This window comes from Phyllostomus hastatus, unplaced genomic scaffold, assembly GCF_019186645.2.
Source record: "Phyllostomus hastatus isolate PE091 unplaced genomic scaffold, TTU_PhHast_1.1 phas_contig_64, whole genome shotgun sequence".
In the NCBI taxonomy this organism is placed as follows: Eukaryota; Metazoa; Chordata; class Mammalia; order Chiroptera; family Phyllostomidae; genus Phyllostomus; species Phyllostomus hastatus.
In genome coordinates this window covers 11,373,798-11,399,068 of record NW_025333928.1, presented here as the reverse complement: position 1 = coordinate 11,399,068, position 25,271 = coordinate 11,373,798, and the positions used below count along the sequence as shown (strand labels likewise).

The window sequence follows — 25,271 nt, the reverse complement described above, 5'->3', positions numbered from 1 at the left end:
TAGGCAGAAGTGGGCCCTGCAGGTGCCAGATGGACAAGGGTAGGTGGGAGGGCAGGTGTCTTCTGGCGTCAAAGCAGAGGTGCTGGCTTCTTCCTGGGTCAGCAGAGACCCTTCAGTGCAGCCAAGCTGGGGACAGGGCCCTCTAGGACCCACACTGACATTCTGAACTGTGACAGTGCTTTGGCGCCCCCCCAGTGCTAAGTGGGCCCTCTATGCAGAGTCCCACACCCCAGGCTGCAGCACAGGGCTGCCCTTCCGGTGACCAACGGGCCCCACAGGTGGGATGGTAACCAGAGGGTGCTGACCATCTCCCTCTGAGGGCAGTCTGGGGAGCTACACCTTCTAAGCACCAGGAAGACAGGTGGGGACCTGGCAGGCTAGATGTGCAGTGTTCCACATTCTCTTGCCCCTCTCCCCCCGGAACTGGTGGGAGGTGAGCGCCAGGCAGAATCTCACCCTCCAGGTTTCTTATTTAGTGTCCCTGCACACAAGGTCCAAGGCCCCAGGGCCTCACCCTGGGGACCCCTGGAGTCCTTCTGCTACACCCCCAGCTGATGAGGCCTAGGGGCCCTGCTTGCTGCAGGCCAGGCTGTGCCCACTATCACCATCCTCAGGTTATCAGCCCCATGGACAGCAGTCGGGGCCAGCAAACCTGAGCGCAACTCCCTTCTTTACTAGCTGGGTGGTTGGGGGTACGGTCTTTGGCCTCCCTGTGCCTGAAGTTTCTCCACCTGAATCTGGCCTGCAGATCCTCAGTGTGAGGGGTGGGAGCAGTAGATGCAGTTTGCCACTCCTGTGGACACCTGGGCTGGGGAGTCCTTTTGGGGACTTTTAGCTAACAACCCCTGCTTTCAAGTCAAATTTGGTCACTTACCCTTAGTAATCTTGCTGGTGTCTGTGACTGTGGTGGCAGCTGAGCTCTCCTCCCAGCCTGCCTCCCCACCTTTCGTCCCTCCCGCTGAGCGCAATTCTGTCAGGGTCTTGGCCTTGTCTGTGCCTTAGGGTTGGTACTCAGTATGTGGCCTCTTCTGGGGCCCATCTCTTCATCCCTGAGTACATGTTCCACAAGAGCTGCTTGTTCATGAACCCGAGACTTGCAGTGCTGCCCCCTCCTTGGCCCAGCTGGCCCTTAATGCCATGTTGGCAGCCGGGCTGCAGTCAGGGACCAGGTCCTGCCATGATCTCACGGCTCCTGGGGTCCATCACGTGGCCCTGCCCGAGGAGTGCCTCTGGACAGGCTCTTCTGGGGCCCAGCCTGCGGGTGCCATCCCAGGGCCTCTGAGATGGCTTGACTAGGTGGTCTCCTGCCATCTGAACTCAGATGATGCATGGCTCCCAATACCCCAAACACCATCGGGGGTGCCTAGCCAGGCCCACGGTACCCCTACCCCACCCCTCACCCCCACAGAGGAAGAAGCTGAGCTGTGTGTGTGCAGCGACAGCTTTCATCTGTGATGACATTGTTCTGGCCCTGTCCTTCCACATCCAGGCTCCTGTCAGTGCCTGGAGAGTCCTCCTTGAGAGGATGAGAGCAGGGTCAGTGTGCAAGCCAGTGCCCGGCTGTTTGTGTGAGATATCTCCTGGAAATTTGTATTTACAGTTAGTGCTGCTGAATGATGGACAGAAACAGACCCCAGACTGTGTCAGTAGGGTGAGGCTGGGCACAGAAAGCAGAGTTCCCATATTTATTATCATACATACATACATACATACATATATATATATTTCATGTGTATACACAGATAGTCTCTCTTGGAAGTATTAAAAAAATTGATCAACCTTCAATCTATAAAAAATACCTACTCTACATGATAGAAAAATCTCTCTTCCAAGTTTACACTGATTTACACCCAAGGCTTTCCCCAAAATATACAATACGAGGCAACATCTTAAGTCTTAGAGTAGAAGGTGGGCCATGTGGAGGATGAAGGATGAAGGGCAACACACATGCTTACACACACACATGTGCATACACCTCACATACGCACTTGCACGCAGCAGTGGCCAGTTTGTGTGTGGGGTCTTGGCCCACCTGGGAGCACCTGGAGGCCTGTGGCCAGTGCTCGGGCTCAGGTGGGCAGCAGGCCCAGCATCCCTGTGGGGGTGACACTGCTGCTCCTGGTAGCACAGGTGCCAGGCAGTGTCAGCGTACAGCTGGGTAAAGGTTTCCTAAAAGGAACCTCCAAGTCGCTGGGGAAGTCTCGTTATCTGCTCCTGATCTCTCTCTTTGGAGAGCCTGCCCTGCCCAGCGTCCTGCAGAATGCACCTCGGGAAGAATGATGACTGCTAATGATTTAGATTCCCAGAGGAAACATTTGGACTCTGGCCTGGGAAAGTGGGACTTTACCGGGGGCTGCCAAGATCTGCACAGGGAGGGGTAATTCAGGAGGCCAGGAAAGCCTTACCCATGGGGAGGCCACACCTCACCATGGCCCTGCCTGCACCCCAGGAGTCAGAGAAGGCTGACAATGCCCCCCTCATCCAGATAGTACTTTCTACAACATTAGATTCTCAAGTACTGATTTCAGAGCAGAGGCTCCTGCCCCAGCCCCCACAGGAGGATGAGAGCCCCCAAAGGTTATTGTAGCAAGGATGCAACTGGAGACCCCTGGGCCTGAAGCTGGACTGAGATGCTTCTTCTGGCTGGGTGGTGGCCTGAGCAGCTCAGGGAGACAGCCCCAGAAAAGCTTGTGGGAAGGGGGGCCCTGCTGGTCAGACCCTGACTTGTATCAACTTCACTGCCTGTCTTTCACCTACCACCACATCTGGTGCAAAGGTCCTGGGGTCTCTAGATTGTCCAGGAGTGGCTGAGATGGGTGGCACCATGTCGGGGTACCTGTGAGGACATAGATGGCTGCACCCCAGATGGCAACCCATTTCCTTCCTTTCTCTCTGACAGGGCAGGAGAGCAGGAGGGTCTACTACGTGGGAGGGAGCTCATGGAGGGGCTCATGCCAGCCTGAGACACTGTCCCCACATCTGCAAACAGTAGGCGGCCAGAGCTGAGAGCAGGCCCAATCCCACTTGCACCTGCTGTGGGCTCAGAGCACTGGGCTTCCTTTTCCTTCTCCCTCTTCCACCACCCTGTCTTTCTGTGCTCCAGCTCAGCTGTGTGCTCTGGCCTCAGTGGGTATGGGACCTGCTATTCTTGGCCCATGTGTGCCATGGCCATCTCTGGGGTGTTGGTGGAGTCCAGAATCACCCTGGGCTGGGCTTGTCTGCCTCTACTTGACCTCCAGGATGGATGGGTTGGTCTCCATGATGGCCACAATGATCCTGTCGATGTAGTCTTGCAGGCGGAAGTTGATCTCTTCCTGCTTCTGAATCGCTTCCATGAGCTGTGGGAAAAGCAAGGGGTTGGCACTGGGCACACTGACTGGGGATGCTGTGGAGTCCCAGGTGTGGGGGAGTGGGTATGTTACCTCATCACGGGAAACTGAGCTGATCTCTGCGGCCAGAGACTCGGAGAAGGATGTGGAGAAGAGGTTCTTGGCACCCTGGATGCTCAGGTTTATGATCTGTCCATTGAGCTCATCATTCTGCTCCTTCAGGTTCCGGTTGTCCTGGGGTGGGCGGCACAATAGCATGATTCCTGGGCAGTGACTCCCCACGCTCCCCTCTCCCCATGCTGGCTGTCATGAGGCTTTTTCCAGGTAAAAGAGTATCTGCCCAGCTGTACCTGCTTCAGCCTGCGGACTTCCTGCTCCAGCTCACTCTCCCGGGTGCGGCTATTGTACTCCTGCAGGCCTACGCTGCTGCTCCGGCCCCTCCTCTGCTCTGCCTCCAGCTTGAAGAGCTGTAGATGCTCTAGCTGCTTGCGCAGGTCCTCAATTAGCTGTGTGGGACAGCAGGGTGAGCAGTATCAGCCCTGTCCCTGGCTTCAGAACCTCTGCATTTGTCTGAACACCATTTTTGAGGAGGATGGTAACGCCATACTTCCCAAATGCCACCATGCACCAAGCCCCTCTGTCCAGCCTGACAGTTAAAAGCAGTGGGTCCCCAGCTCATTCCAGATAGGCCCTATGTATCTGGGAGTTCACTGAGTGACAGCCAGGGCCTCTGGGCTTGTGCTCACCTCCTGTGTTGCCTCCTTGTCCTTCTGAAATTGGTGCCTTTCGTGACTCAGCCTGTCACCTAGCTTCCTCCTGTTTTCCTGCTCATCACTGAGCCGCAGCGACAACTCTTCAATCTCATCCAGCAGCTTCTGCTTCTCCTGCAAGGTGAAACACTTGCCATGGACATGCCTCACCTGCCATCCCACACACTGACTCAGGTGCATGTCTTGAGAGTATCAGCTTGCTGACGTCCACGGGGCTGCATCTGAGCTTTCTTTCCTGTGAAAGCTGAGGTGCACGTACATAGGCATGCTCTCTCAGGGCCTGTGCTGACTGCAAGTGCAATGCACATGGAAGGTGAGCCTGGGGCGCTCCCAATGGAAGGCACCTCCTCCCAACAGTACTGTTTCTAGGGGAAGGCAAGAGCAGGACCTGACCCATGGCCACTCAGCAGGAGCTGCTCACAGTAGCCAGAACCCAGGTGGTCTCCAACTTGCTCAGGGTTCAGAGCTTCCCAGGAGACACTTTGCAAGAAGCGGAGGACAGGGAAGGAGAAGCCTCTCAGTGAACATCTGCAGAATGGGGCATGAGGGGTCCAGCTGAAGTCAGCCCCTCAAGGACATCAGCCCTAGGTTCAGACCACAGGTCAGTCAAAGCATGAACCTCTGGGCCCAAAGATCCCACGTCTGTGGAAAAGCTGGGAAGCAGGAAGGCTCCAGCATCTTCCAGCAAAGGGGTGGCCCAAGCTGAGCTTGTCCCCTCACACACAGGCCTGGTAGGGCCCGGCACCATCAGCCTGCTCTTTGGAGCAGCACAATCCCCTGGCCTGTGGTGCACCCCTTGGCTGGCCATACTCCTGCAGACTCATTAGCTGGTCACATGATTGCCCTGCTTTGGGGAACCTATCTCAGCGTATCCCGATCCCCCAACAGGCAGCAGACCCAGAGGGTATGGAAAAGCACACAGGCCAGCCTGATGGGCCTTGGCTCAGCATTCTTCGCTGGCAGCTTACCTCCTCCAGGCGTTCGATGTTGGCCTTTAGACAGGGTGTGCAGGATCTCAGCTCACTGTTCTCCTCGTCCAGTTGCTGCAGCCTGGGACATAGAATGAGGCTGGGACCTGTTCCCTAGGAATGCGCCTCCTTGGGGTGAGGGAGGCCGAGTGTCTTGGAAACCTTGCTAGGGGCTGCCCAGGGATCCAAAGAGGCTAGCCTCCAGTGCCTACAGCCCAGCCCTTACACACATAAATGCTCTGGGCAAAAACTTTTCATAGGCCAGGATGGTTGTTAAATACACTTTGGGTATGGGGAGAATTTCAGGTTTACAGCAGTTGCAGACACAGTGCAGAGTCCCTGTGGACCTCGGGCCCTTTGAGCTTCCCCTGGAAGCATCTGCTCATCACTGCAGCAGGTTCATCACAGCCCACGCACCCACATCAGGACACTCTGGTCACCAAACCATGGATGCGATTCAGCTTTTTCACAAGTGCCCCTCTCTGTCCAGGATCCCTCCCAGGACCACACCACACTTAGTTACCACCTTTGTCCCCTAGGGTCTAGGGCAGTCTCTCCAGCTTTCCTGGTTTTTAATGACTTTGACAGTTTTGACAAGTTTTGATTATGTATTTAATAGAATGTCCCTCGAATTGGGTCTTTCTGGTGTTTTATCATGGTTAGATGGGTTATGGTTGGGGGAAAAATTCGACAGAAGTGAGGTGACCCTCTTATCACATCAGATCAGAGATGCCGAGTCCACATGACTCATCATAGGTGATACTGACCTGGATCACCTGGTAAAGGTGTGTCTGCCAGGTGTTTCCTCTACCAAGTTCTACTTTTCAAATCTATTCTCTGAATCTGGAAGCTGGTCACCTAGTCCAGCCCACACTCCAGAGAAAGGGAGGACGCAGCACCACTTCCCAGGAAGGGACATTGCCATGTACTGTATTTGGAGTGCTCTGTGAGGAAGGTTTGTCTTCTCCCCATTCACCAACCATCACATTTAGTTACACTCTGGGTCATGGTCCAATAGTATCATTAGTGTGTTGCTCAAATTGTCCCACCTTTGATCTTTAGTTGGCTCATGTCCCAGGTACATGTACACGTCCCGGGTACATGTCCTAGGTACATGTCCCAGATACATGAACCTCTGGGCCCAAGGATCCCACATCTGTGGAAAAACTGGGAAGCAGGGAGGCTCCAGCATCTTCCAGGAAAGGGGTGGTGGCCCAAGCTGAGCTTGTGCCCTCACACACAGGTCTAGGGACTGTACCTAGGTACCTACATGTACCTATCACTGTGTGTGTATGCTCTTGTTCAAGCACTTCCCTACTTTCTGGTACTACAAGATGATGCTCCAGGCTCCACTGGTCTACCCTGTCCCGGCTGCAGAGTCAGTCCCTTCTCTAAGGAGCCCTTGTTCCTTTCTGTAATCCAGTTGTCCTCACCACCCTGTTACTCTGTAGCCCACCTCACTGAGGAGTGTCTTCCTGTACACCATAATGGACTAAGGCCATGATGGGAAGGTCCCTGTCCTGATGACCCAAGGCTGCAGGGGCCTCTGAGGGCCTGGGCAGCCCCCTAAGAACCCCAGGCTTCCTCTGCCCCCCACCACACTCCCAGGGAGTTGCAGGAGGCCAACAGAGTCCAGGTGCACAGAGCCACTGACCCTCGGTGCATAGGGCAGGCAGCAGGTTTGGCCAGAAGAAGGAGTGAGTCCTGCCTCACTCCCCTAAAGCCGCAGGAAGCTCCGTCTGTGGTATGCCCCCGCAGGCTGCTATCCTGCAGGACAACCCAGCTGTGCAGGCTCTGGTGTGGACAGATGTGGGAGGCAGGATGGCCTTGCTTCTCAGCACCCACAGCCCCAGTGGATAGGGCACAAAGGTAGCCCTACAGCAGTCCTTTGGGAGAGGCTACCAGCATGCACATAAGAGAAATTGCTTTGAGTCCACTAAGCAGCACTGTCCTGACAGCCCAGGCCTGGCTGCCCTGGGTGGTGGCATCCCACTGGATGTCTGCATGTAAGGGAGCTTCCCTGTTCAGGGCGACCCTGGCACAGCTCTGCGTGCAGCCCACTCCTGCCACTCCACTTTTGAAAATGCCCTCCTAACTCTTCTTAGATAAAGTCAAAGTGTATCTTCCCAGCTTTAAGAGTTGGAGAGGAACATAAACTTAAGAAGAGTCCTCTTTCATGAATATTTAAAACTACTGTATTTTGTATTCTAAAAGTGGTACTGACTCAGCTAAAAAAACGTTCTATGAAATCCCCCCTCCCACGGCCACTCAGGGGAAGCGCTCTGGGAGGGGGCGCCACGGTGACCTTCTTCACCTTCCTCTGTGGTGGCCATCTAAGTTATCCGTGGGTTTTCTCCTACGGAGTTTTAAGAGAACCATCACTCCCATGTATAATTTTATGCATGTGCCACTCGCCTCCAGCCCAACTGCCTGGGTGTGGCACTGCCGTCTCCGGGTAGTATGGGACCGCTACCCCTGCTGTGCCTCCCGGGCGCGCTTCACGTACAGTGTGCTCACCCTTTTCGTCCCCTCCTTTCCTGACTTATGTAAGGCTTCTGCCTCCAGAGAAGTATAAAGGTAATTTTTTCAAGTAGCCTTAGAAAAAAAATTGGTATTTTCACTCAGATAACATCGATTAGAAAGAGATTTAGAGAAAGTCATACCCATGTAAGTTCAGTCTTTGAATTCAGATCTTTTGTGGCCTTTAGTAGAGTTTTACAGTTTTCTTCACATAGGTTTTCTACTTTTTCTAAAATAAAATTTGTTCCTAGACACTGTGCCTTCCTGGGGTGCAGAGTGGGGTGTAGCAACTACTGCATTTTCGTGTTGTCACGAATGGCTCTGGAGAGCCGTGGTGGCTTAGCCTACCTGGCCTGCAGGTTCTCGATCTCAATGCTCTTCTCTCTCTCCATCTTGCATAAGAGCTCCTTCTGCTTCCGTGTCTCTTCCAGGACCATCTCACAAGCTCTCAGCTCCTGCTCCTTCAACTGCTCCTCGAGGGCATTGGCTCTGTGAAGGCCAAGGGAGGATGTGAGAGACTTTCTGCCCTTCCACCAAGGGCAAGATGCTGCCTCAGGACCCGGAGAGAGCTGCCCCTACCTGGAGGAGGGATAGGAAGGCCGTGAGACTTCCCACCCACAGCTCTCATTAAAGGCAGTTCTGAAGGAGGAGGTGCCTCACCCCCGTATCCGCTCCCTGCATTGAGGGTGGTGTGTGGACAGGAGACCCTCTCATGGGCACAAGCCCAGGAGCACTCCCAAGGTACCTTGCACTGACACTCTAGGACCTGGTGTACAAACCAGCCCCACCCACCTCGTCTACAGCAGAGACAGAAGCAGGTGTCAATAAGAACACAGGGCCAAAGGAAATGTTCTCACAGGGGCCCTGACCCTGGCCCCTTCCCAGACCACTGTGCCCACCCACGGAGGCAGGAACTGACCTCCCAAAGACAAGGGCTCCTACGCCCTGTTATGGACGATATCGAGCCCAGAAGCTGTCCCCGCACACAGGGCTTCCCATCTGCTTCTTGGTGCCTCACACCAAAGAGTACACGGGTAGCCACAGATCCCCAGCTGCCACAGGAAAGCTTTTAATACAACATGGCCAAGGCCAACAGAAAAGGACCTCTAAGAAATGTATATCACACAGGAAATAGGAGGAAAAACCCTGTAACTGACAGAGGGCTAGAACACCACATCCACAAAATAGGGCTGATGTCACAGAAGGAACACACGACAAAAAGTAACTTAGAAATTAAATATGAAAAACACTTAAGTTCAACAGAAGAGCTGAAGAAGAAAAGCAAGGGTATTACAGAGAATTAAAAAAGAACAGAGCCCTGACTGGTGTGGCTCAGCAGCTGGGAGTCATCCTGCAAACCAAAAGGTCGCCAGTTCGATTCCCAGTTGGGGCACATGCCTAGGTTGTGGGCCAGGTCCCCAGTTGGGGGCATGCAAGAGGAAACCAATCAGTATTTCTCTTGCACATCGATGTTCTCTCCCTCCCTTCCCCTCTCTCTAAAAAAAAAAATTAATAAAAATAAAAATATTTTTAGAGAGAGGGGAAGGGAGGGAGAAAGAGAGAAACATTGATGTGTAGTTGCTTCCTACACACCCCCTACTGGGGACCTGGCAAGCAACCCAGGTATGTACCCTGACAGGGAATCGAACCAGCGACCCTTTGGTTCGCAGGCTAGCACTCAATCTACTGAGCCACACCAGCCAGGGCAATATAAAATATATATTTTTTAAAAGGCAGAGGATAAGTCCAGAAAGTCAGAGGAAAGGTCTAATATTTTATGAACAGAAGTTTAGCTAGATAAGAAAATGAAAGGCATTGTATGGAGAAATAATTCTAGAAGCCTTCCTCAAGCTGAGGGGCACACTTTCTAAGAGGTTGAAAACCTCGTGCCCAGCGCGGAAACAACAGGAAGCCCTCAGGTGTTAGCATGAGAACAGGGCAACACAGCGGTGCCAGGCGTCCGGAGCACAGCTTGGGTTGGAGGCAGCGGGGCCACTGAGTTCTCAGGGAACCTATTTCCACGCTGGGTGAAACAGTCTCAGATACGCGAGGTCTCAAAGAACCTGTTCCCATGCACCCTTTCCCAGGCAACAATGGGGGATATCCTCTTCAGAATGTAAGCGAAAACCAAAAGAGAAGAAAATGTGGGATCCAGAAAATTTTAAAAAATCAAATGCAGAGGAAGCATTTGGAATTCCTGGGATGGAGGAAGAGTAGGAGAGCTGTGTGGCAGGGCTGGCTTGGGCTGACAATGTTCCATGTGGGGAACACCAAGAAACTGCAGCAGAAGCGCACTGTTCAGGAGAACTGGGGCCGACACCAAAAGAACATCCACAGGAACTGGACGTGTCTGACCTTGGGAAAGGATGAGCCATAGGACATAGGCTTTCAACTACTTATGTGGATAACTGGTAAGTGCCCATCGGATTAGACTAATCTCACCAGTCAGCTTGAGAAAGGAGTCTGGTGATCTACTCAGACTTCCCTGGACAAGGACAGAGAGGGAGTAACAAACGTCTCCAGAGACGAGGCACATACTTGGTGCCGCACTGCAGCCCAAGCCCCTTCACAAATGTGGCAGACCCTACCCTGGCTCTGCAGCAGGGCCTGGGGCAGGCCCTCCCATGAGAACCCTGCGACTGCACGAGTGAACTAGTTTTAACTCCATAAGTGATCAGTAGCTTCCAGGATGAAAACATCACAACAGGAGCTGAGCACAACCCTGGAGCACATGAGGCGCATGCTGCATGAGTGTGTGCGTGCCTATGTCCCACACTGTTCAGAGCGCTCAGAGTGCACTTGTTCAGGTCATGGGTGTGGAAACCGGGGCTTTGAGGACAGGGCTCTTCTTGCCTGAGGTCACAGAATGTGTGGCAGAGCCGAGTTTTTGTTCCAGCAGCCTGGCATGGGCAGGCCGCTTCTCTCGTGGAGATCCCAACATACCACACTTCCTGCCTCTCTCAGGCCCCTGGGGGCTCCCCAGAGCCTCGCCCCCACAGCACCAGATGTACTCAGGTAGCACAGCCTGACAGCTGCTGCTTCTGGCATGGGGTTACACTGAATGACTAGTTTCAAAACACTAAAACTCACACAGTATTCTATAAAAAGTCCACAAAACAGGAGAGGGGAGGTAGCCCCCACCCCCTCTGTGCAAACACAGTAGCTAACCCCTGCTTCACACATCTGTTATTTCTTCCTCAGTGTTCTCACTGTTAGAGTCAGACTGTGCATTCTGCTGTGAACCCAGCAGTCCCCACTTGTTTCTTGCTTCTGTGGCTAAGCACCTGTAAGCACCTGCATGCCCCAAGGATGGGTCATGCTCCCACTGCAGGGGACTCTGAAGGCACTGGACCCCACTCCCAAAGCCCCCACTTGCTATTTGAGGCCCTGGGCATCCTCTCCCCACGTAGCCTCTGCCACCCCTGAGGTCAGGCCTCCCTCCACCAGGCACTCTGTGCAGGCGGTGTGAGTGCTGGCCTCAGCTGCTCCTGAGAGATCGGTGAGGCGGTGTCCTCTCCTATTTCTTTCCTCTGATGCCCTAAATCGGCTGGGGATAGTACTAAGTTGGAGCCATGCTCAAAAAGGTACCCAGAACCATCCCCTGGCTGGCTCCCAGCTGCAGGATGGAGGGCAGCTCCAGGTGAGAGCCGACCTCTGTGCAGCAGTCACGCTCTGTTCTGTGAGGTGAAGGGAACTGTGCCATGCTCACCTGTGCACCAGCTGGAGATTTTCCTGCCTCAGCCGGCTATGTTGCTCCCCATTGGCAGCAGTGTCCTTCTCCAGCTCTGACACCCGCTTCTCCAAGAAGACAACCTTGGGAGCAAGACAGTGTTCACTCAGCTGGAATTGGGTCTACCTTGTTCATGGACACTATCCCCATAAACGACATAGTGCGGCCCCCACAGACATCAGTGTGAACAGTGAGGATTCCATGGCCTCAAAACCCCAAGTGCAGATGTTAGCAGGGGGCTGGAGAGGCCTGAGTGACCTGATAGCGCCTTTGTGATGACTCTGTGATAGTACATAGGGGAGCCAACTATGGGCCCCCCCACAGGAAGGGGCACCTGCTCTCTGCCAGACCCAACCCACAGAGGCGGCATATGCCAGGGGACTCAAGGACAGAAGAGCCCCAGGGATTGATTCCTCCCTCTCCAGGGAGCTCACTAAATAGATGGGAGACAGACATCTACAAAAGTGGTAGGAGGAGTGAAGGCCACCAGCCTTGAGAGCCAGAGAAGGCTGTGCAGCGCAGATGCTGGAGGTGCTATAGAGAGGAAGTGAGGGGAGTCGGGAGGGGGTGAGAAGGGACAGGATGGGGTGAGAGGTGTGTGCTGCCACCCTCCTCTTCCCCTCTTTCTGGAGCTGGTCTTTCAGAAGTTTGGGCCCATTACCACCGATGGCTGTCTGGCTTGGCTCCACATAACCCATAACCCAATTACCTGGCTTCTCTCTTGGAAAAGCCCATTCCACACAATGTTTGGTTCTGCCATCACTTTAAGCTAAGTACCCTCGTCCCCCAAACCTCCAGTGCCCCCTGATCCCACCTCCATGGGCCCTGCTGAGCACAGTCTCTGAGTGTCAGAGCACCCAGAACTCAGCACATAAAATTCGGGCTGAGAGCCACTGGCGCTCACTGTTCTGTCCCTGTCTTCTTTCATGTACGTGAAATACTGGAGAACGGTAGGGCTGGAGCAGAACCTAATTAGCACTTGCAGCGCCATCACCACCTCCTGCTGTGCTCTATCTGCTCACCAGGACGTGGCCAGGAGCCCCACAGGCACCTCGCCCAACATACCCCCATGTGCCCATAGTGGGCCCACACCCCAGGGCCACGGTACCCGGCACAAGTCCTGAGACTGAGACCTGCTGTCTACACGTGGCCCCCTAGCCCCACCATGCAGGGCCTACCTTGTCCGCAATGTCCTCTTCCATGCCCTCCACGGGCTCTGGGGGCGGATCCTGCAGGGCCTCCATGGTCAGGACCCCTGACTGGTGCAAGTGTCTGTGGAGAAGAAACAACAGCCCAGTCCAGAAAAGGTCCTTCAGCAGAATAAAGAGAGAAAAGAGTGGGGAGCCCAATGCAAGTTCTTCAAATGTGAGCATTTCCAGGTCTGAAAAGCAAACCCAGTAGCCTGGGTTTCCACCAAAGGGAAGTCCGAGCAGGACGTTATTACCGAGGGGCTGGAGCCACTAGCTGCACTGTGTCTGCAGAGTCCTCCTGCTGGTCTTTGGAGCCTAACAAGCCCAGCCTCCCTCCCCACCAGCTGATGGGGCGAAGGTACTTTGTACTTAGGTAATAAAACATGACGTCTTCCTCCCTATGATACGACATAATCTCATCTTCCACTGCGGGCCCGTGAAGTATCAATTAAGGATCATGACTTTTGCACGCAGCGTCACCCACATACATGCATCTGTATTTGATTTTTCAAATACACTCCCAATGGCAGCAACAGTGAGAGACCAGAGGGGTCTCTCTGAGGCTGCAGAGGCGGGACTGTCTTCTGCCACAGCCAACTCCAACCACTGGCCCCAGTGGACACAGGTCTCCAGCAAAGTGGGCCACACTGGGCGGCGTGCAGCCCGGGGCGTGAGTGAGCACTAGCCCTGGCTGTCCTGCGAAGGAAGTGGCTCCACACCCTGGAGCTCCTCCTCCGCTCCTCAGCCACGGGTGCCGCAGCAGCTTGGGCCCTCCACGTCCCAGATGTGGGAGGCCGCGAGGAGATGGCTCAGCTAGGTTTCTACCTTCCTTAGTTTCACCAGCGGTAGCTTGACTGGGGCAAAATATGAAACTAAGGCAGAAAGTAATGTTAAAATTGTAACAAAGTATGGTTTGGAATTAATATTATATTAGTAAGAACACGGATGCTTTTCTGAAAGGGGTGATGTGACAAAACAAGTGGAGAAGGTGGACTGATGACGTTCACCTAAGCTGCCTCTGGACTCTAAGCCCTTAAGATGATAGAAAAATAAATAAATAAAAACAAAATGTTTATATCCCCAAAGAGGAAATGGCACCAGGAAAGAGATGTCCAGGGCACTAGGCAGTAGGGGGCAGAGGCAGGAGGACCGCAGCCAGCCGCTGAGACACGGGAAGCTGGCCTGTTTGCTCTGGGGAACCCAGGAAGGACCGGCACCTGAGAATGGGGCGGCAGGGATGAGCACAGAGGCTGGGAGGGGCAGTATCCACCATACCCTTGAAAAGCAGGACTCTCCTAGACCAGGAGGAGCCCTGGACTCAGGACACAGGGCCTACAAATGGAGTGCACCCACAGTCTGCACACTACACGGTGGGCCCAGCACAGCACCCCAAACGCCCGCAGTCAGGCAGGACCCTGTACTAGGAAAATCGGCCGGCCTGGCTGGAGAAAAGACCTGCTGACACAGGGGCTTGTTCACACTACCTGTTGGCCAGGGGCTGACTGCTGGCTGTGAGCAACCCCTTCAACATGCAGAAGATTTACTGGATGTCAAAAACTCCAGTTGTTTAAGAGAGATCTCTAACAAGAAGGACAGCCAGACGAGAATTCACGGAAGAGATGGGAAGGGCTGGTGGTGTGTGCGTCATGGCAGGCAGAGCCAGAGCAGGGAGGCACGCGGCAGCAAGGATGGAGGCATGAGGGGCCACAAGCAGGAATCCCAGAAGGAGCAGGAAGTGGAACAGAAGACAATGTAAAAAACAAACAAACAAACAAAAAAACACGCCCCCCCCCAAAAAAACAGGCAGAACTAAGGGACAGAAGCTTCCAGACTGAAATAGCACATCCTTCATTCAGCCTAGCATAATTAATGGGAGTGGGAACCCACAAGACTCATCATAAAATTTCTTAACTACCGAGATACAGAAAACAACTTATAAGCTTCCAGAGAGAGAAAATGGTCACAAAGAAAAACCAGAAAGCATTAGACCTCTCAGTAGCAGCCCTAGTATTAGAAGACAATGAGCAATGCCTCCAAAACTCTGAAGGAAAATTAGTTACAACCCAGACTCCTATTCCAAGCCAAACTATAAGAATAAAATATCTAGCAAGGTCCCCAAAATTTATCTCCTGGGCACCTCTTTTCTCAGCAAGCTACAGGACTTTTGCTGGACAAAAGGATGAGATGAAAAAATAGGAAGACAGAGTATCAGGGAACGAGAGGATCCAACACCTGAAACAAAACATCTGGTTCACACATTATGTGTGTGGGCGGGGGGGTGAGGACAGCAGGACCACCGCCACTGCTACGCAGGCTGCATACACCTGTGCTGAGGGCGGAGGCTCTGGGAGGAAAAGACCAGACAGGCACAGGGCTGCCTCGCGGCCCTGCTGGAGGGCGGGAGGGTGGAGGCAAGAGCAGCACAGAAGATGAAGCAAATAAAAACATGAAGACAATTACTGACTCCAGGGGAAACAATGACTTGTCTTAAAAAAGAAATACAGTGACATGTTACATGGCTTCCTATGAAGAATGCTGGCACCTTATAAACCCTGTGAAAATTATTTTTAGAACAAGCATGTCAGGGGAGAGGATGAATGTATGAGCTGTTACCTTTCACCATAGGACTCGGTAAGTAGTATCCAAAACTGAAAAGTGGAGAAATGGTCACAAAAGCATGTTCTCTAGAAACCCAGCATTAGGCACATCTCCTTCCTCTTCTCGTAACCTTGGGGAGCCGGCAGGGGTGGGAAGGGCACAGCCTTTGAAGGAGGCAGACCCAGACCCCGGCTCCATCCTGCTCTAGCTCTCTGAGACCAGGGCCCTCCTGGCTTTCTGCCAGTGAGCGGGTTAACCTGCAGCAAACATGCAGGGACATGGGCCCCCTTGTGGAGAATATCAATAAAATAGGAGGGATGTCAAAAACTCTCAACATCTACTTCCCCATCATAAATTCAGGTCCTAATCCACAGCTTTGGAAATTCTTTTCACAATCTGTCCCCTCAAATTATTTTGAATCCCAAAACATGAGAGGCAACTGACAAGTTTTAAAAAATAACTTGTTTTTTTTTAAAGAGCTAAGATTAGTGATACATCTCAGAAGAGTATCTCAGTAAACAGACAAAGGTTTCCTACCTCGCCACCTTCTTGCTGGAGAGCCGCTTCGTCGGACTGTGCAAAATCAAAATAAACAGAAAAATCATGTTAGAGAACAGACGGGGAGGAAACAGGAAGTTCAGGCTGCAGAGATATGGGGATGGGGGTGCGTTCACAGGCATGCAGCACCCTGCTTGCGAGGCCAACTCCATGCACAGAAAGGCCCGCTCAGCAAAACATTCAGGGACATGGGAACAATCTCAAGGGCTGGTCAAGGCCTCAGCAAGTCACATTATTCCACCCCCTCCAAAGTCATTTCCAGTAGAGCCACAATCAAATCTCCATTCAGAGGATGACCCCAGTGCCTGCACCCACCAGCTGGTTGCACTGGGTTCAAGCCACTGGCCAATGCCGTATCCCCACGAGGGCCAAGACTGAACAGTTGGCCCCCACATGAAACATGACACGGGCCTGTTTGTAACAGCCAAGCGTTGCCATCACTTTTAACTTCACCACTAACACTTAACACTCCAAAGTCCTACCTGGGCATCTTCCCCAGTGCCAGTGCCCAGCAGCTTCCCTGACACATGCTCTGGCAGTTTTGTAGCAAAGTACCTCTGGCGAGACCCCTCCCAGTGAACAGCTTTCTAGGCAGCCAGAGAGCAGACTTCTAGCAAGTTCTAGAAGGCAGATTCCTAGTAAGTCGTGTCTCTAACCCTCCCAACCCCTGTGAGGCACCACAGTGACACTTCTGCCACCCAGCTTGCCAGAGCCACACCCTCTGAAGCAGGGTTGGATCTCAGCCCTGGGTGGGGTGGCTGCTCCCTACAGAGTCTATTCCTCCCTTCTTCCGGGTTCTCTCTACTCTTACTAGCTGATCCCGGTGTAGTTAGTTACTCTTTTAATTACACTTACCCTGTTCAAATCACCGTGTGGCTCCCTCTCCTGACTGGACCCTGACTGATAACACAAATCTAATTTCATCCTAATAATACAGAGACCCCCCGAAACAAATAAGCTACAACAGACGCACCACTCAGTCTCCCTAACGGGCCTCTCAGGGAATGGGCGGTAGTCCAGTGACAGGGTTTAGAACGTGAAGATGCACCTCTGGGTGAAGCAGACTTCTACACAATTTTCTACAAAATGAACTGCTTTTACAGAGGCTCCCAGGTAACCTGGGAAATACGCTAGCTATCAGCATCTTCTAAGGCTCACTGATTAGAAATTCTATATGATGTCAAAGCTTCCAGATACAGTTTGGACTAAATCACATTTTATTTTCCACTACTCAAGACAAAATACATTTATTCTGAGGCAAGTCTACGGAAACCAACAGGCAAGATTCAGATCTTTTCAACTGAGTGTTTAGGGGGGAATTTCCTGACTGACAGTTGTGTCCTTACTACAATAATGATTTTAATGGTATGTTAACCAACCTTGGTAGGGTCTTTCGCAGGGAACTTTCAGAGGGGAGACCCCACTGGACTTGCTGGCTATATTTAGCCATGTCCCTGTCTGTTTTCTGCCTCACAAGGCCTAACAGAGGTGACCACAGCCGTTCTGGGACAGATTCTCCACATGGAAAAAAAATCATTTCTATGTCAAAAATCTTCAGAGAATGAGAAATGCAAACCTGTACTGAAACCCACTTAGCAGGAAGGCAAGTCTTCACATGGAAAGAAAAAATGACCCCTCACCAAAGCACCCAAGAAAACATACACAAGAGGTGAAACTGGTTTTCCCTAAAAGAGAGGCCTGCAGATCTTGGGAATCACCATACACCCCATTTTCTCCAGTCTCTCTGGCAGGCCTCCCCCTAAAAACCACTTCCAGTTTCTCATCACAGCTGCTGGGACCCCACCAGGCTTCCCTCTGAAGCTGCTGATGGGCCACAGATGTTGGGGTCTCGTTGTATCGTCTCCACTGAACTGGGCATTTGCTGCACTATCGCCTGTGTTGTGTTGCATGGAACGTAAGAAAAAGAGTCAAAGACGTTATTAAATGCACTGGAATCGGAACTAGAGGAAAAACAACACGTACAACAGGACCAAGGCCATGGGACCCAACAGGAAGACTGAGCTGGCCTTGGCTGAGGCTCTAAAGGGACAGGCTCCTCAAGATACTAAGTGACCTCTGACTGGTGTGGCTCAGTGGGTTGGGCATCGTCCTGCAAACTGAAAGGTTGTTGGTGATTCCTGGTTAGGGCACATGCCTAGATTGCAGGTTTGGTCCCTGGATGGGGGCATACAAGAGGTGATTGGTTTCTCTTGCACATCAATGTTTCTCTTCCTCTCTTCCCCTCTCTCTAAAAATAAATTTTAAATATCTTAAAAAAAAAGATACATAAATGGTTTTTAGAGGACTACTCTAAATCTTAAGTCATCAAGATGGTTCACATTTCTGCCACCATTTATGTAACCTCCCACGAGTCTGAGACCCCTTCTTCCTGGAAGCTTCCCTGGATTATTGCATGGTAGCCCACAGGGCTGACCAGCATTGGCATGTACCAAGTGGCTCACCTAGGGGCTTGCCCATATGACCAGCTAAATCAACAGTATGCTTAATGGGCATGTCAATACATGAAAACTACCCAAAAAATGTTTTCTATGATGGAGCTTGTGAAATTGTGAGGAGCCAACAAAAGGAACTGTCTCCTCTGGAACTCTGGCTTGAGCTGAGATTGGGTAATGGAGGTGGAAAGGGAAGCAAATGGTCTAACACAAACTGGGCCCAGGAGGTGGAGGAGGCAGAACAGACTGTTGAGTGCAGAGAGCAGCAGTACATGCTGGGATCCTGGTGGCCTGTTTCAAAAACAGGGCGGCAAAACTGGATTCTTCTTTTAATGGAGTCTGAGGCAGCCTTACAAAAGCAAGTTCAGAGGAGGGGCTCATCTACAGAATGCATACCTGATTTAAACCAACACTCCTGAAAGCTGACTGCAAAGTTGTTTTTAAGGACCAAATCTTACTTTAAATTTCCCATGCTGTTTCATGTGACTCCCAATTAAAGAAATATTTCAGTAAAATTTAAAAAGTATCTCTTTGTCAGCAAAGAGTTTCACATGGCTAGATTTCCTCAAGCAGGATACACAGTGTCTAAAGGTCGTCAGCAGGGAGAGAAGCAGCTGATTAGACTGCGGCATGCACACAGGAGCAAGTAGGGCGAAGGGCGCCAAACACAGGCTCAACACATGCAGGGCGGGCGGGGTGGGGCCAGGGAAGAGTCCTGCATCTGCACGCTCACCTTCAAACCACAATTCAGGCCCAGCTTCCAGAGGGAGCACCCCCAGAGTTGGCTAGACCGAGTGAGTGGCACCTGGGATAAGAACAGCCAGGGGCAGCTGTGGACAAGAGTCCCCCTCACCCTTGAACACAGACCAAGGCCAGGCACTACATCAGTTACCTATTCTTTTCAAGATCATTCAGGCGAGCAGAAAGATCCTCTAGGCGGTTGATTTGTTTATGGCACTGGCTACAGTAAAACTCAAAGGCCTCATCAGTGAGGATGCTGTGCAGCTTTGCGGCAAGCGGGTCGGTGCTAGAGAGACAAGAAGTGTCAGTTCAGGAAACAGCAAGGACTGGTCACGTTACCTGTGACTCCACACAGGGCTGGAGTTAGCCAGGCAACAGAGTGTTGTTAGGTAACTGACTGTGGAAGAGTCTCACTCTTACTTTCAGACTGCTGTGAACCCACCTCCTTCAACACCACCCATGACCCATAACGTGCACCACCAGCTCAGGCTGTGGGGGGTTCAGCCACACACCTGCTCCTTCCTGGTCAGGTGCTCAGAGGAAACGACTACCAGCTCAGAGGGTAGTCCATCAGCTACCCTTAGCAGGAAGTATGTGCCTTGATATGCTGTACCCTCCTTTGTCAAAAACTCATCCATGTGAGAGCAAAGCATGTCTTCATGTGGAGTGTTACTCACTGTACTGTAACTGCTTTAATAATGGCTCTAAAAGCAACCAATATCAAAGACTACATGTGAATTATAAATTAGCAATAATTCTGTCTTTTTTAAAGACCTTTGTTAAAAAGTCAGAATACTAGCCCTGGCCAGGTGGTTCAGTTGGTTGGAGCATCATCCTGTGCACTAAAAGGCTGTGGGTTCAATTCCCAGTCAGGGCACACAGCTCGGTTGTGGGTTCAATCCCTGGTTGAAGCATTTACAGGAGGCAACCAATTGATGTTTCTCTCTCACATCAACATTTCTCTCTTTCTCCATCTAAAATCAATAAAAACATCCTTGGGTGAGAATTAAAAAAAAATAAAGAATTCTAGTAGCCTCCCTGGGCTTTCAGGGCACTGGTGATACACCTGCCAGAAGGCAGCAACGTCCCTGGGGCATGAAGACCCACAGGCTTTGAAAAGCCAACTTGGAAGTTCAATTTGAAGAAAGGTTAAAGGAAACCATCGATTGTAGCATAGATGTTGCACTTGAGACAGAAAACTGAAACAGTGGACAAAAGACAGGAACAAATAGGAAGAGATTACCAAAACAGAACAGAAACACACACGAGGCATTGCCAAGTCCTTTGGCCTTGAGTGTGGGTATGGGAAGAGGAGAGCTACTGAAAGAAAGCTCACCGCTTCACTCACTCTCATTCCCAGAGACGCCTGTGGAGGGCTCCTCACCCTTCCCTGGTGGGCAGCTCAGGGGGTGGCACATGAAGAAAGCAAGGGGGACCCTGTCAGGCAGACCCTCCCGGCACTGGCCCCGACCCAGGTAGGTCCCCTAGGCCTGGGTAACAGTCTGGGCGAAGGAAGAATCTTATAGTTGCCAATTTCAAGATACTTGGCCTTTGTCAGCAAAGATGGAGAATTTCAAGAACTGGAGTGCACAGGAGAGAGGTGACTGTTCAGCCAGGCAAGGATCCCACCTGAAGAGAGCCATGTTCTCTGATGGGCCGGCCACCAGTGAAAGGCTGCCAGGCCCACAGGACAAAAAGCGCTGGTTTTCTCCCAGCGCCTCCTGTGAGGAAGGACAGCTGGGAGCAACCAGCTCCATAAGTGAGAATCTCGCCCTTTGGGTATTGTAGTGGAAAGCCATAACTTCCCAGACAGTATGGGGATGTTAGGTCATTATAAGGAAATGCATCCAAAGAACTGTTTGTGATGTTAAAGGCTCCCTCAGAGGCCGGTCAAACCACACAGATTTTCAGCTACAGAAATAAGGTCCGAGAGTCTAATGCACAATGCGGCGACTGCAGCTGACAGCACCATGACTGGAATGTCTGCACACGCATGCGTGCCCAGCTTCTCACAAAGCCAGCCAGCAACCACAATGAGGTCACAACTAGTGGCTCAGGGACCCACAAAGCTGAGTAGCCCGGCGTAGGCTCTGTGCCATGTGGTTCAGCTGAGGCCTCCCAAATGTGGAGCGATCTGGGAATACAACTGGACAGGAGAAACTTCAGCTAACGTTCACCAAGGCATGAATCTTGAGATTTGACGGTATGTTATACCACAGTGAATAAAAGAAGTTCCCTCTTACCAATTTATGAACCAAAGGGGAAACTTCCCCACAACTAAATACGGGGAGACAGATGCAGGAGGAGGACATGCACACCGGTGCAGGGCTGCGTTACCTGGGGGCGAGAAAAGCAGCATCTGCGCAGCCGGGCTCCTCACTGCAGAGAGTCTCTGGGGATAGTTCCGCCTCACTGCCCTCACCATAGTCCTCGAAATGCTCCTCGCCACCTATCACCATGACGACGGACTGGCTGTGCAGGTGGGATCTGAAAAGACAAAACAGAAATGACACCTTCTGACTCAGGGCCATGAGCAGCCCCCCCAACTGAGGATGTGACTCACACTTTCTAGCAAAAATGCTATGAGTCACATGTGTTAAGTTCAATGTTCTGGTAGGCACCTCAGGGAACCAAGATGACACCTGGACAGTGGAGGAAAGGGGAATCTTTTCAAAATAAGGTTGAAATGATTGAATATCAATACAGGAAAAACTATCCCTACCTCACACCATACACACAAGAGACATAACAGTCCTGGCTGGTGTGGCTCAGTGGATCGAGCGCCACCCTGCCAACCAAAAAGTTGCTGGTTCAATTCCCCATCAGGGCGCATGCCTGGGTTGTGGGCCAGGTCCCCAGCTGGGGATGTGCGAGAGGCAACGGACAGATGTTTTTCCCTCTCTTTCTCCCCGCCTTCCCTTCTCTCTAAAAATAAATAAATAAAATCTTTAAAAAAAGGGCTAACATATAAATATGAAGGCAAAACAATAGGCTTTTATTTATTTATTTAAAAGATTTTATTTATTCATTTTTAGAGAGGGAGAAGGGAGGGAGAGAGATATCAAAGTGTGAGAGATACATCGATGGGTGGCCTCTTGCACGCCCCCAACTGGGTACCTGGCCTGCAACTCAGGCATGTGCCCTGACCGAGAATCAAACCAGTGACCCTTTTGATTTGCAGGCCAGCACTCAGTCCAAGGAGTCACACCAGTCAGGGCTAAACAATAGGCTTTTAAAGGAAAGCATAGGTAAACATTATAATGATGTGGAGGTAAGCAAAGATTTCTCAAGCAGCACACAGAAGTGCTAACCACAAAAGGAAAACTGATAAACTGGACTAGAGTACAACAAAATGAAAAATATCTGTTCCGGCCCTGGCTGATGTGGCTCAGTGGATTGAGCACAGGCCTGCAAACTAAAGGGTCACTGGTTCAATTCCCAGTCAGGGCACATGCCTGGGTTTGGGGCCTGGTCCCCAGTAGGGGGTGCATAAGAGGCAACCACACACTAATGTTTCTCTCATTCTCTTTTGCTCTCCCTTCCCCTCTCTCTAAAAATAAGTAAATAAAATATTTTTTAAAAAGATGGGGAGCAACCAGAATCCACAGCATTGGCAGACATGTAACTACTCCTGTAAGTCCTGACTATAACTGTCTGAACTGCAATAAGTGAAATAACTTCTAAAGCTGAACATATGTGTTCCAGATGTACCACTAAAACACATGCAATGTTTACAGCCCCCCCCCCCCCATAAAACCCAAACTGTTAACTACCCAAGTGTATACCAACAGTAAATTAAAAGGCTGCAGCCCTGGCTGGAGTGGCTCAGTGGACTGAGTGCCAGCCTGAAAACCAATGGGTCACGGTTCAATTCCCAGTCAGGGCATATGCCTGGGTTGCACCTCCATAGGGGGCACACGAGAGACAACCACACATTGATGTTTCTTTCCCTCTTTGTCCCTGCCTTCCCCCCTCTCTAAAAAAATTTTTTTTTAAAAAATCTGTGGCATGTTTATACAATGGAATGCTCTAATAGTGAAAGGAAATGAAAAGAATATGGGTAAACCACACAGCCACAATGTTAAATGAAAGAAGCCAGGTGTAAAAGGATACTTCAATGTAATTACACATTATGTAGAGTGCAAAACCAGGAAAAGCAATGCTGCCATTACAAAGCTAGAGAGCCTGGGAGGGAAGCAACAGGGGGCCCCAGGTGCAAGCATGTCTGTGCACCTTTGACAGGTGCACTCACGTGTCATTATGTAATACTTCAATTAAAGAGAAAAAACAAAAAACTGTGAGGACCAAACAAAGAATTAAATAAAATAAGCAAAACAAAATAAAAACCAACCACTTCCAAGGTTGCTAAGCACAGTGGCTTTCCTAGTAGCACAGGGCAAAACCACAAGCTATGATTTGGGCCCAGATGAGCCACCAGCACCACTCCCACCCTTCCCCTTTCTTTCACTGGTCCTCAAGTGCATGGGGACACCTCAGGTGGTGGGGGGAGAAAGGAGTTCTGATTAGGGAGGCCATAAAGATGAGGTTCTAAGATCTTGACAGCAGACATTTACTGAATATTGCATCGTGCCTGGTTTATAAGAGCTATGATGACAAAATCTAAAAGACCAAGTTGTTCTCCTAGAATTCCTGTCTCTATATAGTCAAAGTAGTTGTGTAGTGTTCGTAAGTGCTATCATCCACCGTCAGCAAGAGGGGCATCTCCTGACAGGGAAGGCAGCTGTGACCAGAATATTGCATAGGTCATCTTGCAGGGTCCACACTCTCTCTCATGTCCTGTGAGGATTCTAAACCACTCTGACACGAACCCCTCCATGAACTCAACCTCCCATCAGACATGTCCATATGCTACCTTATGCACAACACCAAGGCCTTGCTGGGGAGGATTACAGACCTGCCTGGAAGCAGCAGCAGAGCACCATGGCCAGGCTCCTCCATAGCATCCAGGCATTCGGAGGGCATGGCCGAGCCACCCGCACTGTCCATGTCCCCTTCAGGCTGCAGCTCGGGATGCACCAGGGTGCTTGTGTCCTCATCGGTGAAGGTCTCGCACTCGCTGTAGGTGCTCTCGGAGCCCATGTACGCGCTGTCTGTCACCTCATTGGCCTAGAAGAGAGTGCCAAGAAGTCAGTCCTGGCACCCTGGAAATAATGATGCCCACATGTGGTATTCGGTGCAAAAAGGCCCAGTGCCCCACACAGCACAAGGCTGCTGTGGGAATGGAAATGAAGACGTGGAGAGGGAGCTTTCACGTGGGAGGAGTCCCTACTGTATTTCTAAAGATTAGCTCATAATACAATTCAATATTTTTTTAAATGAAAAAATAGGGCCCTGGCCGGTGTGGCTCAGTTGACTGGAACATTGTCCTGTAAAGTGAGATGTCATGGGTTTAATTCCTAGTCAGGGCAGAATGCTGGCTTGCGTGCTCCATCTCTCACACTGATGTTTCTCTCTCTCTCTCTCCCCTTCCCTTCCCCTCTTTCTAAAATCAATAAGCATGTCCTTAGGTGAGGATTTAAAAAAAAACAGGCACATGTCCAAGTACGCAAATCTACTAGAGTAATTTTTAAAGTTGGTTATATAAATATACCTAAAAGTGATACAAAGCATCCCAACACATGATAAATCCCAGGAGAACTACCCATTTTGTGGCTTCTAGCAGCAGAATTATTTATCTCCACGAGCTGGCTGGTGTGGCTCTATGGACTGAGCACTGGTGTGTGAACCAAAAGGCCACCAGGTGGATTCCCAGTCAGGGCACATGCCTGGGTTGCGGGCCAGGTCCATGCAAGAGGCAACTGACTGATGTTTCTCTCACACACTAATGTTTCTCTGTCTCTCTTTTTCTCCACCTTCCCCTCTCTCTAAAGTAAATAAATAAAATATTTAAAAAATAGATTCTAGAATTATTTATATCCAAAGAATTAGCATTCAAAAGTGTAAAAGTATGCCTTTTTAATTTAAAAAGTCACCATGAATATCTGTTCCATATGTTCAGGATATTGCTTTGAAATTCAATTACGTGGTCTAACTTCAAAATACTAGTTAATCAATTATTTAATCAATCTATTATATTCACTGGTTAAATGTCTACTTTCCCACTAAACATACCTTTATTTTACCCATATGGACTCGGCATCTAGCACAGGGCTGGCACACAGCAGGGATAAAATACTTGTGAATTGTACATATGAAATTAAAATTAAAGAGCCATTAAGCAGGCCATTTTAAATTTATAATCTCAATTTTAATTAAAATGCAATTTCATTCGTTAAGAAACATTGCCAACATGTCATGCTTGAAAGATTCTGAGTTTAACAATTTGCAAACAGGTTAAGATTTCAGAAAGCAGCTGGAGAAAGTTGCACTTTGTACTTGGATTCAGGTATCATG

General features: G+C 50.8%; 1 protein-coding gene across 2 annotated transcripts in view; it reads right to left on the bottom strand.

The window, feature by feature from the left end:
- Window positions 1-1,643: 1,643 nt before the first annotated feature.
- Window positions 1,644-25,271, bottom strand: part of RAB11FIP3 (RAB11 family interacting protein 3) — a 100,623-nt gene continuing 76,995 nt past the window's right edge. Inside the window, exons 4-15 of one of the 2 annotated variants that reach the window (XM_045849330.1) lie at window positions 23,773-23,984; window positions 21,195-21,344; window positions 19,009-19,143; window positions 15,643-15,678; window positions 12,496-12,589; window positions 11,297-11,400; window positions 7,936-8,076; window positions 5,068-5,149; window positions 4,076-4,213; window positions 3,680-3,835; window positions 3,423-3,563; window positions 1,644-3,338 (exon numbers count right to left, since the gene is read on the bottom strand). In XM_045849330.1, the coding sequence (XP_045705286.1) occupies window positions 3,225-3,338; window positions 3,423-3,563; window positions 3,680-3,835; window positions 4,076-4,213; window positions 5,068-5,149; window positions 7,936-8,076; window positions 11,297-11,400; window positions 12,496-12,589; window positions 15,643-15,678; window positions 19,009-19,143; window positions 21,195-21,344; window positions 23,773-23,984 (1,503 nt within the window). In that variant the 3' untranslated portion in view covers window positions 1,644-3,224. The remainder of the gene's footprint in view (window positions 3,339-3,422; window positions 3,564-3,679; window positions 3,836-4,075; window positions 4,214-5,067; window positions 5,150-7,935; window positions 8,077-11,296; window positions 11,401-12,495; window positions 12,590-15,642; window positions 15,679-19,008; window positions 19,144-21,194; window positions 21,345-23,772; window positions 23,985-25,271) is intronic. The other variant, XM_045849331.1, reaches the window with a different exon arrangement.